Source organism: Eschrichtius robustus, chromosome 4 (assembly GCF_028021215.1).
Source record: "Eschrichtius robustus isolate mEscRob2 chromosome 4, mEscRob2.pri, whole genome shotgun sequence".
Lineage (NCBI taxonomy): Eukaryota > Metazoa > Chordata > Mammalia > Artiodactyla > Eschrichtiidae > Eschrichtius > Eschrichtius robustus.
The window spans coordinates 150,579,465-150,591,579 of record NC_090827.1 but is presented as its reverse complement, the minus strand read 5'-3'; the positions used below and the strand labels follow the sequence as shown (position 1 = coordinate 150,591,579).

The 12,115-nt window shown below is 46.6% G+C and overlaps 1 protein-coding gene across 7 annotated transcripts in view; it reads left to right on the top strand.

Moving 5' to 3' along the window:
- GRK4 (G protein-coupled receptor kinase 4) overlaps positions 1-12,115 on the top strand; it is an 82,357-nt gene that overhangs the window by 49,512 nt on the left and 20,730 nt on the right. For 6 of the 7 annotated variants that reach the window (XM_068543533.1, XM_068543531.1, XM_068543535.1 and 3 more), the window contains 2 exons: positions 2,363-2,503; positions 4,542-4,732. The exons of the other annotated variant lie outside the window; for it this stretch is intronic. In XM_068543533.1, the coding sequence (XP_068399634.1) occupies positions 2,363-2,503; positions 4,542-4,732 (332 nt within the window). The remainder of the gene's footprint in view (positions 1-2,362; positions 2,504-4,541; positions 4,733-12,115) is intronic. 7 annotated transcript variants of the gene reach the window in all.

The following is a 12,115-nucleotide window of genomic DNA, read 5'->3' as shown; positions in this document are numbered from 1 at the left end:
AAGTTGGTCCACGTGGCCACTGCCCCGGGAGAGTCAGCAGTGTTGTCCTCTGATACCGTTCTGGAGAGCTTTTAGGACACTGCACATCACCCGGCCAAATGCTTGCTGTAACCCTTCCTAGCAGACACTTCTGCGGGGACCCTCCTCTGTCGCTCCTGGAGCGCTTGGGTTCACGCCATCCTGCCCCTCTGCATCTGCGAGGACAAAGCTCAGACTCTGTAAACAGCAGAGGAAGGTTTCAAGCACATGGGTCTTGTGTTTACAAAAGAATGAAGTTCTAGCTCTGGCCACACAGAAGTTTTAACAGTGGACTCAGTGGGAACACGTTAGCAAGTTTTAACTGTCGTGAAAAGACTTGGTGTATTTATGATCTCATAGATTACTCTTTAACACAGTCACGTGTGTTTCCAAACAGATGGTTGTATGGACAAATAAACCACTGTGGTTTTTCACAGACTTGTTCTGGATGTGCTGTAGCTGCGTCAGGCCCGGAGGGGAGCGAATAGTCCATTTCTCTTCTGTTAGAACCCTGTGACTAAGGCAGACAGCCTCAGGGTCCTTTCAATCCGAATGCCAGTGGTGCATTTACTTTTTCCAAATACTGCCACCTCTTCCAGTGCATTTGAAAGGCCAACATTTTGGTCTTATTTGTCAACAGCAGTGCTTTCACTGAAGATGTAAGTCTTCCAAAGCAGGTCTGTAGGGTGCTGAGGCAGGCGCAGTGGAAGGGGAGCCGCGTGGGCATCCCTGTGCGTGGCTTTGGAGGCTGCACAGTGCAGCGGAGAGAGCACGTCCTTAGGACCCACGCAGCCCTGCGGTCAAGCTCCTGTGCCACCGCTTCCAGCTGTGTGATCTGGGTTCCCCACCTTGGTCTCGTCCTGCAGAGGGGACAGCAATCCCTGCCCCACCGGTTGTCGTGGGGAGCATCTGAGGATTTGCAGTGCCTGACGCCTTTGCCTCAGGCAAAGTGGATTTGGCAACTCCACTTAAAGGGACTTAAGTTCACGATAAAGAGATGTGCAGAGACTTAATGGGAGGAAAGTGAAATAAAGTTTGGAATAGTCACATATTTGGAGAACGTTTAATGATGAGAAAATAGTCACACTGTAAGATGAAAAAAGGAGGTTATAAAATATTATCTGTTCTGTAACTTAAGCCCAATTTTCCCTAAAAGCCAGAGGTTGTGTGGGAGCAACGTATATATTCATGCACATACGTGTACAAAGGGGCAGTTAGAAGCTTATACAGCAAAATATTAATGATAGTTATCTTGGAATTTTGGGTGTTTTATCATTGTCCTTATTAAACTTTCAATATTTTCCACAATGAGCTTTATATTTTACCATCAAAATTATTACATTGATGGATAACATTATATCATGTCTTATATTCACTTTTAAAGTAATCCTCTGTTTGTGTGCATGTGTGTGGCGTGTGTGTGTCTGTGGTGTGTGTGTCTGTGGTGTGTGTGTGGGGGGGGTGTGTCTGTGGGGTGTGTGTGTGTCTGTGTGTCTGTGGGGTGTGTGTGTGTGTGTCTGTGGGGTGTGTGTCTGTGGGGTGTGTGTGTGTGTGTCTGTGGGGTGTGTGTCTGTGGTGTGTGTGTGTGTGTGGGGTGTCTGTGGGGTGTGTGTGTGTCTGTGGGGTGTGTGTGTCTCTGGAGTGTGTGTGTGTCTGTGGGGTGTGTGTGTGTCTGTGTGTGTCTGTGGGGTGTGTGTCTGTGGGGTGTGTGTGTGTGTGTCTGTGGGGTGTGTGTGTGCCTGGGGTGTGGAGTGGGTGGGGCTCAGAGGAAACACAACAGCCAGGCGTTGATAGCCTGGAAACTGGAAGACTGGTACCTGGGGGCCTACTGTACTATTCTCTCCACTTGTCTATGTTTGAAAATTTTCATAATGTGAGGTAACGTATAAATATTACTTTAAGAACTAATTAAGCAGGATAAAGGCATGAAAGTCTATGGATTCTATGAAGTACATTTTCTTATACTTATTCTTGAATTTTAAAAAAAATCAAGAATATTTAGTCTCAGAAACTTTTGTTCTTGTACAAAAAGTAGAAGGAAATAGGGAGACATATTTAAATTAAGATGTGGCAGGGTCACATGTGCATGAGTTCCACTGTCACCATCCTCGAGTTCATAAAGCCCTTGGTGGCCTCAGCTACCTTCATAGATGGGGGCCCGAGGGTGTGAGAGAAGGAGCTGCCTCGGGACCCTGCTGTGACCGCGACTGCAGTGGTCTTGGCTCAGCAGATCCCATGCTGCTCTTTACCAGAGGGAATTGTCATGGAGAACACAGGTTTCTTTTTGTAGCCTAAGGACTGTCAGGTAGATATAAGCCTTTTTTCTTTTCTCTTTTTAAACTAGGTTTGTGCCTGTCAAGTGCGAGCCACGGGAAAAATGTATGCCTGTAAAAAGCTAGAAAAGAAAAGAATAAAGAGGAGGAAAGGGGAAGCTATGGCTCTCAATGAAAAAAGAATCCTAGAAAAAGTGCACAGTAGATTTGTAGTAAGTATCTCCTCTCCGTCCTCGCTGTGGAGTGCGGGATAAGCGGCATTTTTCCAGCAGACCTGCTGCCGGGCTCGTGCCTTTTCTTAGCTGAGCATGTGCGGGGTTTTGCTCTCCTGGCTGTTCATGGGGAGAGGTGCCAGGAGCAGCCCTCTCTTCCCCGTTCAGTCCTCACTGGACACACACGTAAAACAGTGGTGATTTGTTATGAATCTGTTGCTGTCCCCCGCCGCCCGGTCTGGCAGTGACTCTTCGCTGGCGAGGCGCCCCATCCTCTGTGGCAGCGGCCGAGCTCACCCTGCGCTTTGTCGCAGCCTCCAGCTGAGCGATAGGCTTGAAGACACTTCTCTGCCCGTCTGGCTCCTCAGGTGGGCCTCGTGTCTCCACCTCTGTCCCCTTTCTGACACCGGCAGGTTTACTGCTCGCCCTCAACTAGCACATCCCAATTTGTAGGAGGCCTCAAACCTCACCCTTACTGTCGCAGGTAAGGACTGAGCCCAGGGACGCTGGCTCCAGGCCGTGCATCAAGTAGTGTGGTTTTCGTCTCCAAACTTGCTTTCTCTCCACCTAATTACATGTCGAAGGGAGAGAGTGAAAGACAATTTATAAAAGGATTCGTGGTGTCATTTATTTCTCACTACTGAGGTCAGCTGCTTTGTGCTGGGGCACAAATGTTCCAAAACAGAGACCTTCACAGCCATCATCTAAATGTGATAGCAAGAGTTTATGTGTATGATATGTCAGTCCTATGTGCATTACGTGAAAATCTTTAATAAAATGGGCTCATCTTGGAGTTGCTTTAAACATATTTTTGTAACTACCTTGAAACGATCTAGCTTTATGAAAGGGACAAAAATAGTAGTTTGGGTTTATTCTACTTAAATAAAACATTTTGGTTTCTATATTCTTGGCCTCTCCCAAGGAACCTAGAAATATTTTCCTTTGTCCTTGATTCTATTTTTCCCTTCCTGCTTGTGGTCCACCAGCAGGTCCTGACCGGTACCTCTGTCGAGTTCATCTCCTCTTCCTCCCCCCCAGTACCCCCCACCCCACCACAACATGATTGTGTGCATAGACAGTCCAAGACTTTCTAGAAAACTGATTGAGAATTTGGCCAAGTTATTAGATACGGCACCAATTAGATATGAAACAATTAGAAAATGAAAATTTTTAATTGAAACCATTTACAGTAGCACCAAGAAACATCAAAATCTAGGAAAAAATCAAACGAAACGTGCAAGACTTCTACACTGGAAACTGTAAAATACCATTACAAAAAATTAAAGAAGACCTAAATGAATGGTGGGGTACCATGTTCATGGATTGGAAGACTCAGTGCCGTGAAGATGTCGCTTCTCCCTGAATTGACATATAGATTAAATGAATTAAATGCAATCCCAATCAAAATCCCAGAAGGGTGTGTGTGTGTGTGTGCACTTGTGTGTGTAAAATGGCATACAGACCAATAGAAAAGTGGGCAAAAAACTTGAACAGGCACTTCACAAAAGATGTTCCAAGTAGATAATAAGTATTATACATGAAAACGGTTTGCGATATATCCTCCGTATTTGCATACACAGAGGAATGAGAATTAAAACCACAATAAGAGGCCACCGTACCTCCACCAGCGTTGACTGACGACACAAAACGCTGAAAGGGTGTGCAGCACAAGACCCCTCTTGCACTGCTGGGAGCTGTCTTTAAATTTTATGCTAAATGCAGACATTCCGCAAGTATGGACTGTAGGTGCTCAGTGAGTAGAGCATAGCTTTGAGGATCGTGACCCCAGGTGTCTTTGTGAAGGTTTGACACTGACTCAGTTAGACATAGAAGGTTCTCTGCTTTCAATACGGAGCAGCTGTAAGATCTTCAGTAGTTGAAGGTTCAAGATGGCACACGGTGTACGTTTCCCTGAAGCAAGCAGTAGTTGGGTGTTCTAATTATAAATCTAACATGGATTATTGTTAGCAAATGGAGTAAATCCCCAATGAATGAGCAGGTTTCTGTGTTTTGTTTTTTATGATGCTGTTGTCTTTAGGTTAGCTTGTGCTACACTTACGAAACCAAAGATTCCTTGTGCTTGGTGCTAACCATTATGAATGGAGGGGACCTGAAGTTTCACATTTACAACTTGGGCAACCCCGGCTTTGATGAGCAGAGAGCTATTTTCTATGCTGCAGAGCTGTGCTGTGGCTTGGAGGATTTGCAGAGGGAAAGAATTGTGTACAGGTAAGAATGGCATGGGCTTCGGGGGCCTTGAAGCCTGGTCCTCCTGAGCCTTAGGCCACCTCGAAGCTCTTGCTGGCCACTCTTAGGGGCCTGGGCGGGAGGGCCGTGGGTGAGCCGCTTGGCGGTGGTCCCTTGGGGCTGTGCTCCCACGCTGCTGGAAATATGGCCAATCAGAGGTGGACCTTGGTTTTCTTTTTAGTTCTCTTTTATCTCTAGTAAGTATAATAGTTTCAAGTTGGTCAAATATGGTCTTGCTACTCACATAATCACGAGAAGAACCCATTTCCAAGATTCTTAGACATTTTGACAGTTCTGCTAAGGACTAGGGACTGGGTCCCAACAAAATAACAGATGTCTTAAAATAATAATACGTGTTTAAATACTTTTTCGTCTTAGAATTCAGTAAAGAAAATTGAGTACAATAGTTGGAATTAGTTTCGTGTGATCAGTAGATCAAGTTTCAGGGAAAGCAGTCCCTCTACCACCCTTTAGGTGCTGGAGTCCTGGGCTCTGATGCTCTTCTTGGCCACTCCCTGGGCAGCTCCCTGCATTCATCTCTGCACGTCCACCTACCGGCTGTATGCACGTCCCCTGATGGGCGTGTCTATCCTTGCCCTTTCCCCTAAATTCCCAAGGGGTCTGCCCATCCCTTGCCCCAGTCCTCCCCATCTAGTCCAAATCCTCCCCGGCTTTGGTCACCAACTCACTCCTGAATATTTCTCAAATTACTCTCTGTTTTCTAGGGTCAGTGGCTTAGATCACATCTTCCTCAGGTCAGCTTGCTCTCCTGGAACCTGTGCAGCGTCCTCCTGTCTTCACCCCTTTGCTCGTGCGGCTCCCCATGTGGATGCCTTTCTTGCAACGCGGCCCCTCCTGCTTCACTCTGAGCAACTCCTGCCCACCATGCAGAGTTAGCACACGGATGTCCTCTTTCCAGAAGCCCCCTCCTCTGACCACGTCCTCACAGCACTCCATGTTGCCCATCCTGGGGGCAGGGTCCCTCTGGCTGGCTAGCTTCTTAGGAGACCTTCATCTTATCCATCCCAGTTCTGATGAACTTCTGACTTTTCATTGTCTTTCGTAGCCCAGAGCCAAGTTAAGTATCTCTTGAGGATCAGCTACCAGGCTGGGCCGAGGGACTGACACGGCCCCGCCCACCGTGAGTTGTGGAGCAAGGGGTGGCCTGCTGCCCTGGGAACGGTTGCCCTAGAGGGAGAGGGGGTCGTCTGAATGGAGACGGCCTGGCCATTGTCCTTACAGGGAGTGGCTCTGAAGCATGGCCCAAGCCTAGAGGAGCTTTGATTCTGGTTTTACCGCTAGAGGAAATTAGTTTGTTACAGTTAAGTACAGTTGAGCCGCCTTTGCTTGCTTCTGGTGTTAAGATGCATTACTGGATTGGTTGGAAGATTTTCGTTTCCCCCATCCTTTTACCGTGGGCTCCCACTTGCCCTCTGGCTGAGCAGGTCTGTCTCGTCCCTACTGTGTCCACAACACCTGCCATCAGGAGGTGCCACCAAGTGTCTGTTGAGTGAATGACCGATGGCTTTCAGGCTCTAATGGTACATCCCTACCCCCTTTAAACAAGGACCTGTTAAAGCACGGCTTGCATGCTTCAAAGGAGAGGGGTTCTTATGTACTCTTACCTGTTTTGAGAGATTGCCACTTGACAGATTTTATCAGACCAGGTCCTAGAGAGATGGTCTGGCTTTTTGCACAGAGACAGTACAAATAAAAATGCTCTACTATTCCAGCAGTTTAAAGGTCCGAAAAGAGGGGGCACTCAGGCTGGGCTTTAAGCATCCTTAGGGAAGAGCTTGTTACCAGTCAGAATTGAGAGCCTGGGGCCACCTTGCCCTCCTGCCCACAGAGCTGCCTTGAGAGCCCCGGTAGCGTGGGGAGTGCACGGCCTTCAAGTGCAGCCTCCAGCCTCCATGGAGGCATTGAGGCAGATGCTGCAGTGCAGTTAAGGAGTCTCCCAAAGAGGGGCCTGCGTTTCGTGAGCAATTAAATGTAATGAATTAATGCTTCAAATTAGGCCAAGGCCTGATCAGGGAAGGCTTCCTGGAGGAGCTGGAACTTAGATTGCAGCTTGGAAGGATGGCTAAGAAGATCTGGGCAGGGGGGAGAGGGTGGTTCTTCCAGGGGAGACGTGAGCTGAGACGTTAGTTGTGTTTGCATCTTGGAGAAAGTGAACAGAGGAGTGTGACTAAACCAGAGCATTTGTGAAGAGAGTGGGAAGGAAGGAGCAAGCGTGTGTGGCTTTTCTGTTGCCTACCAGGCCCTAGGCTGTGCCTTTTTACATTTATTTATTTGGAGAAAAGCTTAAGAAGTTAGTAAAAAGCCATAGCATCCTTGAGGGCCTTTTATTCCAGACATAATTTTCCTGGAGTGTTTCATTTCTTTTCTCTATACTTCTCTGCTGTTCATTCAGATAAAGTGCCTGAAACAACCAGCCATGAAAGGAGCCCCAGGCTCAGTACAGCCCAGGCCGGGCTGCTGGGCAGCCTTTCTGGGGATGGTGTGTTTTGCTTTCTGTTGTTTTTGGTGCTTGTTTGTTTGTTTGTTTGGCTGTGCCGCGTGGCTTGTGGGATCTTAGTTCCTTGACCAGCGACTGAACCAGGGCCCTTGGCAGTGAAAGCATGGAGTCCTAACCACTGGACAGCCAGAGAATTTCCTCTGTCGTTTTGATAGTGTGATTTCTTTTAAATTATAAGAATTACTTTTCTTAACAAAGTACAATATGTATACAGGTAGGTATGGCAAAAAGACTATGAAAATTTTAAAGAGTTGGCTTCTGAAAATGTTTTCAGTTTTGCCACTATGGAAAACAGTATGGAGTTTCCTTTAAAAAAAATTAAAAATAGAACACCCATATGATCCAGAGATCCCACTCCTGGGTACATAGCTAAAAAAAAAAAGTCAGACTCATAGAAATAGCGTAGAAAAGTGGTTGCCAGGGGCTAGAGGGTGGGAGAACTCAGGACTCTGTCAGTTCTGTTCCGTTGGTCTGTGTCTGTGCTCCTGCCTGTTCTACACTGTCTTGATTACTGCACCTTGGTAGTCAGTTGTGAAATTGGGAGGTATGAAGTCTCTGAGTTTGTTCTTCTTTTTCAAGATATTTTGGCTATTCTGGGTCCTTTGCATTTCCCTATGAATGTTAGGATCAGCTTGTCAGTTTCTGTAAAAAAAAAAAGAAATATATGTGTGTATATATATATGTATATGTATATATATGTATGTATGTATATTTTGCCTGCTAAGGATTGTATTGAATCTATAGATCAATTTGGGGATAATGGATATCTTAACCATATTGAATTTTCTGATCTATGAACACAGAATGTCTTTCCATTTATTTAGATGTTCTTTAATTTCTCTCAGCAATGTTTTGTAGTTTTCAGTATATAAGTCTTGTACTTTTTTTTGTTAAATTTATTCTTAAGTGTTTGATTCTTTTTGTTAGTATTTCAAATGCAATTGTTTTCTTAATTTCATTTTGGATTGTTTATTGCTAGTATGTAGAAATCCCATCGATTTCTGGGTAATGATCTTGTGTCCTTGCTGAACTCTCATTAGCTTTAGGAGTTTACTGTGAATTCCGTAGGGTTTTCTACATGCAGAATCATGTCGTCTGTGAATAAAGACAGTAGAGCCCGTGTATGTTTATTTCCCCCCCCCCCACTAGAATCCTGCTGCTTCTGTTGGTACTTCATGAGAGGGAAGTTTTGGATAGATGTACAAAACCTTGAGTCAGTGCACCCTCATGAGTCTTCTGAAACAGACTGGAACAATCGATAGTTAAAAATCTGCCTGGTAAATGTTGTTTGTATTTATAGACGGTGAATATAGAGAAAGCAATTTGAGATTGATGTTCCAGAGGCCGGCTCTCTCATCAGGTATCCTAATGTCACTATCAGAGGCAGAATCTGAGCTATAGTTTACAGAGCTTGTATACTATAGGGTCAAGCCAAAGACTGTCGTTCTTTTATCGTGAGGCACGTGGAGGCTGTGGTTTCTCAGGGATGTTCAGTAGACGAGAAGGCCTTCGGTTACTACTCACTTACTTAGGTTTGGTGTTGTTTTGCGTTTTCTCTTTGCATAGATTCTATTTTTTTTTTCATGCATATATGTCTTTTTTTTCTTTTTTTTTAAAAATTTATTTATTTATTTATTTATTTTTGGCTGTGTTGGGTCTTCGTTTCTGTGCGAGGGCTTTCTCTAGTTGCGGCAAGCGGGGGCCACTCTTCATCGCGGTGCGCGGGCCTCTCACTATCGCGGCCTCTCTTGTTGCGGAGCACAGGCTCCAGACGCGCAGGCTCAGTAGTTGTGGCTCACGGGCCCAGTCGCTCCGCGGCATGTGGGATCTTCCCAGACCAGGGCTCGAACCCGTGTCCCCTGCATTGGCGGGCAGACTCTCAACCCCTGCGCCACCAGGGAAGCCCTCTTTGCATAGATTCTTTAGGTTACAAGTTCAGTTCTCAGATGGGGAGTTAAATTTTGTTCCTTATCTCAACCATTAAATCAATTATTTTGCATTGTCTTGGTGGAAAATAAAATTTCTAATCCAGAACCTTATCAAGATGTTTCTCTGCAGCGACAGCTTCATGGTCGCGCTTTTTCTGATACACCCACTGTTCCGTGCCAGTCTCAGCCCACTGGTAACCAGCGTTGTGGCTGGACCCGCCTTGTGGTTCTTACTATGATTGCAGGACACCCTCAGCAACAACCGTCAGGAGACGTTGAAAGAGACAAGGTTTATTACTCACAGGGCCTGGAAATTACAGCCAGGTGGGGCAGGGGAAGAAGCATGAGCGTGGGCTTGGGAGTCTACTTTTATTGGGGTCTAGAGTAGGGGCCTAGGGTTTCAAGGGCTCACCGTTTACTGGTGAATGTAAAACGTGAGAGCGAGAATTTAAAGCACAGGAAGAGAAAAGGCAAGGCACCCAGATGGTCATTTATGGAAATCAACCAAGGTCTCTCTAACAAAAAAAAAAAAGACGCCTCAGTGGGAGTGTGGGCAGTGGCTGGCAGTGTGTTTGTCTCTAGCCAGTGGCTGGCGGTGTGTTTATTAGAGATAGCCCTCTTTCAAGTGGGTGCCTCAGCGATCAAAGCTCAAGTTGGGCACTTGCTTTCCACAAAGAGAAAAACCAGTCTGCAGGGCTCATACTACATCCACAAACTGGAAGTGGTTGTGGAATCCAGGAGAATCATTTATGGTTTAATGAAATTCTGGAAGATAATCTCCTTGTCCTAAAAGTGACTCTAGTGAGATGGTCTCTCCAGCGTTCAGACCAGGTGTTTTTCTGGCACTGGACCTGACCACCACGGCATCTTTCAGGAGTTCTGGGTGCATTTGGATACTTTGCACTACTCATGGGAGTTGGGAGTGAGCTGACAGGTGGCTTTCTGAAGGATCAGAAACAGCTTCTTTGTGTTCTGAGAGCGACATTATGCGGCGAGGTGGGTACGTGTGACTCAGAGTGATTAGGTTGGCTTCTGGGAAGAGTGCGGGGTTTGTTAAGATTTGTAATTATTTAAAACCGAAGCTCCACCTCCTGCTTTCTTAGAGGAGGAAGGACGCAGCCGTTGCTTTGGGAGGAGGTGTGTTCAGCATAGGGTCCCTGGAGATGCACTTGGGGCTGGGTGCTCACACGCGGTTACACAGCAGCGTCCGTGTCCGCCAGCAGGAGGGGTGACTCAGGCAGGGTGATTCCTGCAGAGTTGGAGCTCGTCATGGTGAACACATTGAACTCTGGCTTTGTTTCCGTGTATCACTGTGCTTAGAGAAAACCACCCCCTCTGATATGAGTAGCAAAAAATGCTGCTGGCTTCGGTCAAAATCGATACCAATAACATTCACTAGTAGAACACGTAACAGTTTCAGAGCACTTTGACATGCACTGTCATCTCATCTTCCCAACAGTCTTGTGAGGAAGGCATCACATCCATGTACCTTCCTGGTGAGTGATGGGTACCCGGTGAGGTCCTGTGTTCTGCCCTCTTTTCCGTAACAGGAGGGGCAAGCGGAACCTCTTCTTGGTTGGATTGTTACATTTCCGAAGAGACTTGACCCTGACTCATCCTCTATTAAACAAGATTTGAATCATGACACTTCCACTCGTCTGGAATGCTGTAGTGGGAAATGATCAAGAGAAAATGCCATTAGAAATTACACTAAGGGAGGGGGACGTCTAGCTGTGCATTGGATGAATTGTGGATTGGAAAGCAGGTGAATCTTCCCCACTCTAAGGAGAAGGTAGCTGGTGTGCAGGAGAACAATGGGGAGAGGGGAACAGTTCAGACCTGTAATTTGTTTCAGTACTAAATTGGGTCATGCAGGCCTTTAGACACTACAGATTATTGCTATCACATTAGATTTATCAGTAGCTGACAGGTTCATTTATTCATTCCAGAAATATGTATTGAGTCCCAGGTTTATATGCTCCTGAGCTGTGTGCTTGAAGCACGTCCTGGGGACACATCAGATTTTGAGGTCCTTGTCCTCAGGAAGCTTATAAGCTAGAAGGGCTGTGTGTGGGTGAACACATAAGTGGAGATATAATTACCATTTATGGTAAGTGCTTCAAAGGATGATCTCTCTTGTTTTCTACCCTTTTTGAAACATGGACGTTTATAGTAAGAATGGCAGATTTTAATGTTTATAGGGACCGTTAATCTGTATATGACCCACATTCTTCCAGATTGGGCATTTCTGCCTCTTAGGGATTGGTTCTCTAAAAGCAATAGTAGCTAAGAAGCCCATTTCCTGGTGGCTCTCTTAGGTCAGTCGGCCTTCTGGACAGGGCCACTGACTGACCAGGACCTCAGAGTCTGGTCCTGAGGTCAGTGGGCCATCTCTGTCTTATCCAGACTCAGGTGTGAGCAGGTTGTCATACTGTGACGTGCCTGGGCACCAACTCAAGATGGCTGTTTTCTCGTCACGCTCCCACCAGGAACATTGCTCCAGATGCCTTTGCATTGGAGCAGAGCCAATTTTTCAACACCGTGGTTGAACTGTTTAGGCCGCACTAAAGTGCTGGTTAGGCCAGAGCTCTAGACACCTTCCCTGTGGCCGTGCTGTTCTCCCCACCTTATTGCCAGCGGGTCCTCCCCACGTCTGCTCACGTCTCCCTCCCGGGAGGGGCTGGGTGACTGAGGCCATCGTGGGAGACAGAGGGCGCCGGGGAGGGCAGGCCCGCCCGTGAGCCGTGGACCAGGCCTCAGTCTCCAGAAATCGTCTTCAACTTCGCCATTTCCTGATACCTCATGACCCAGTAGCAGGCCGGGAAATGGGATCCAGATGGGAAAGTACTTTTTTAACAAGAAGAGGAAGGGCACGAAGCCAGCAACCCGAGTTTCCAGGGAACCGGGACATGGAGGTAA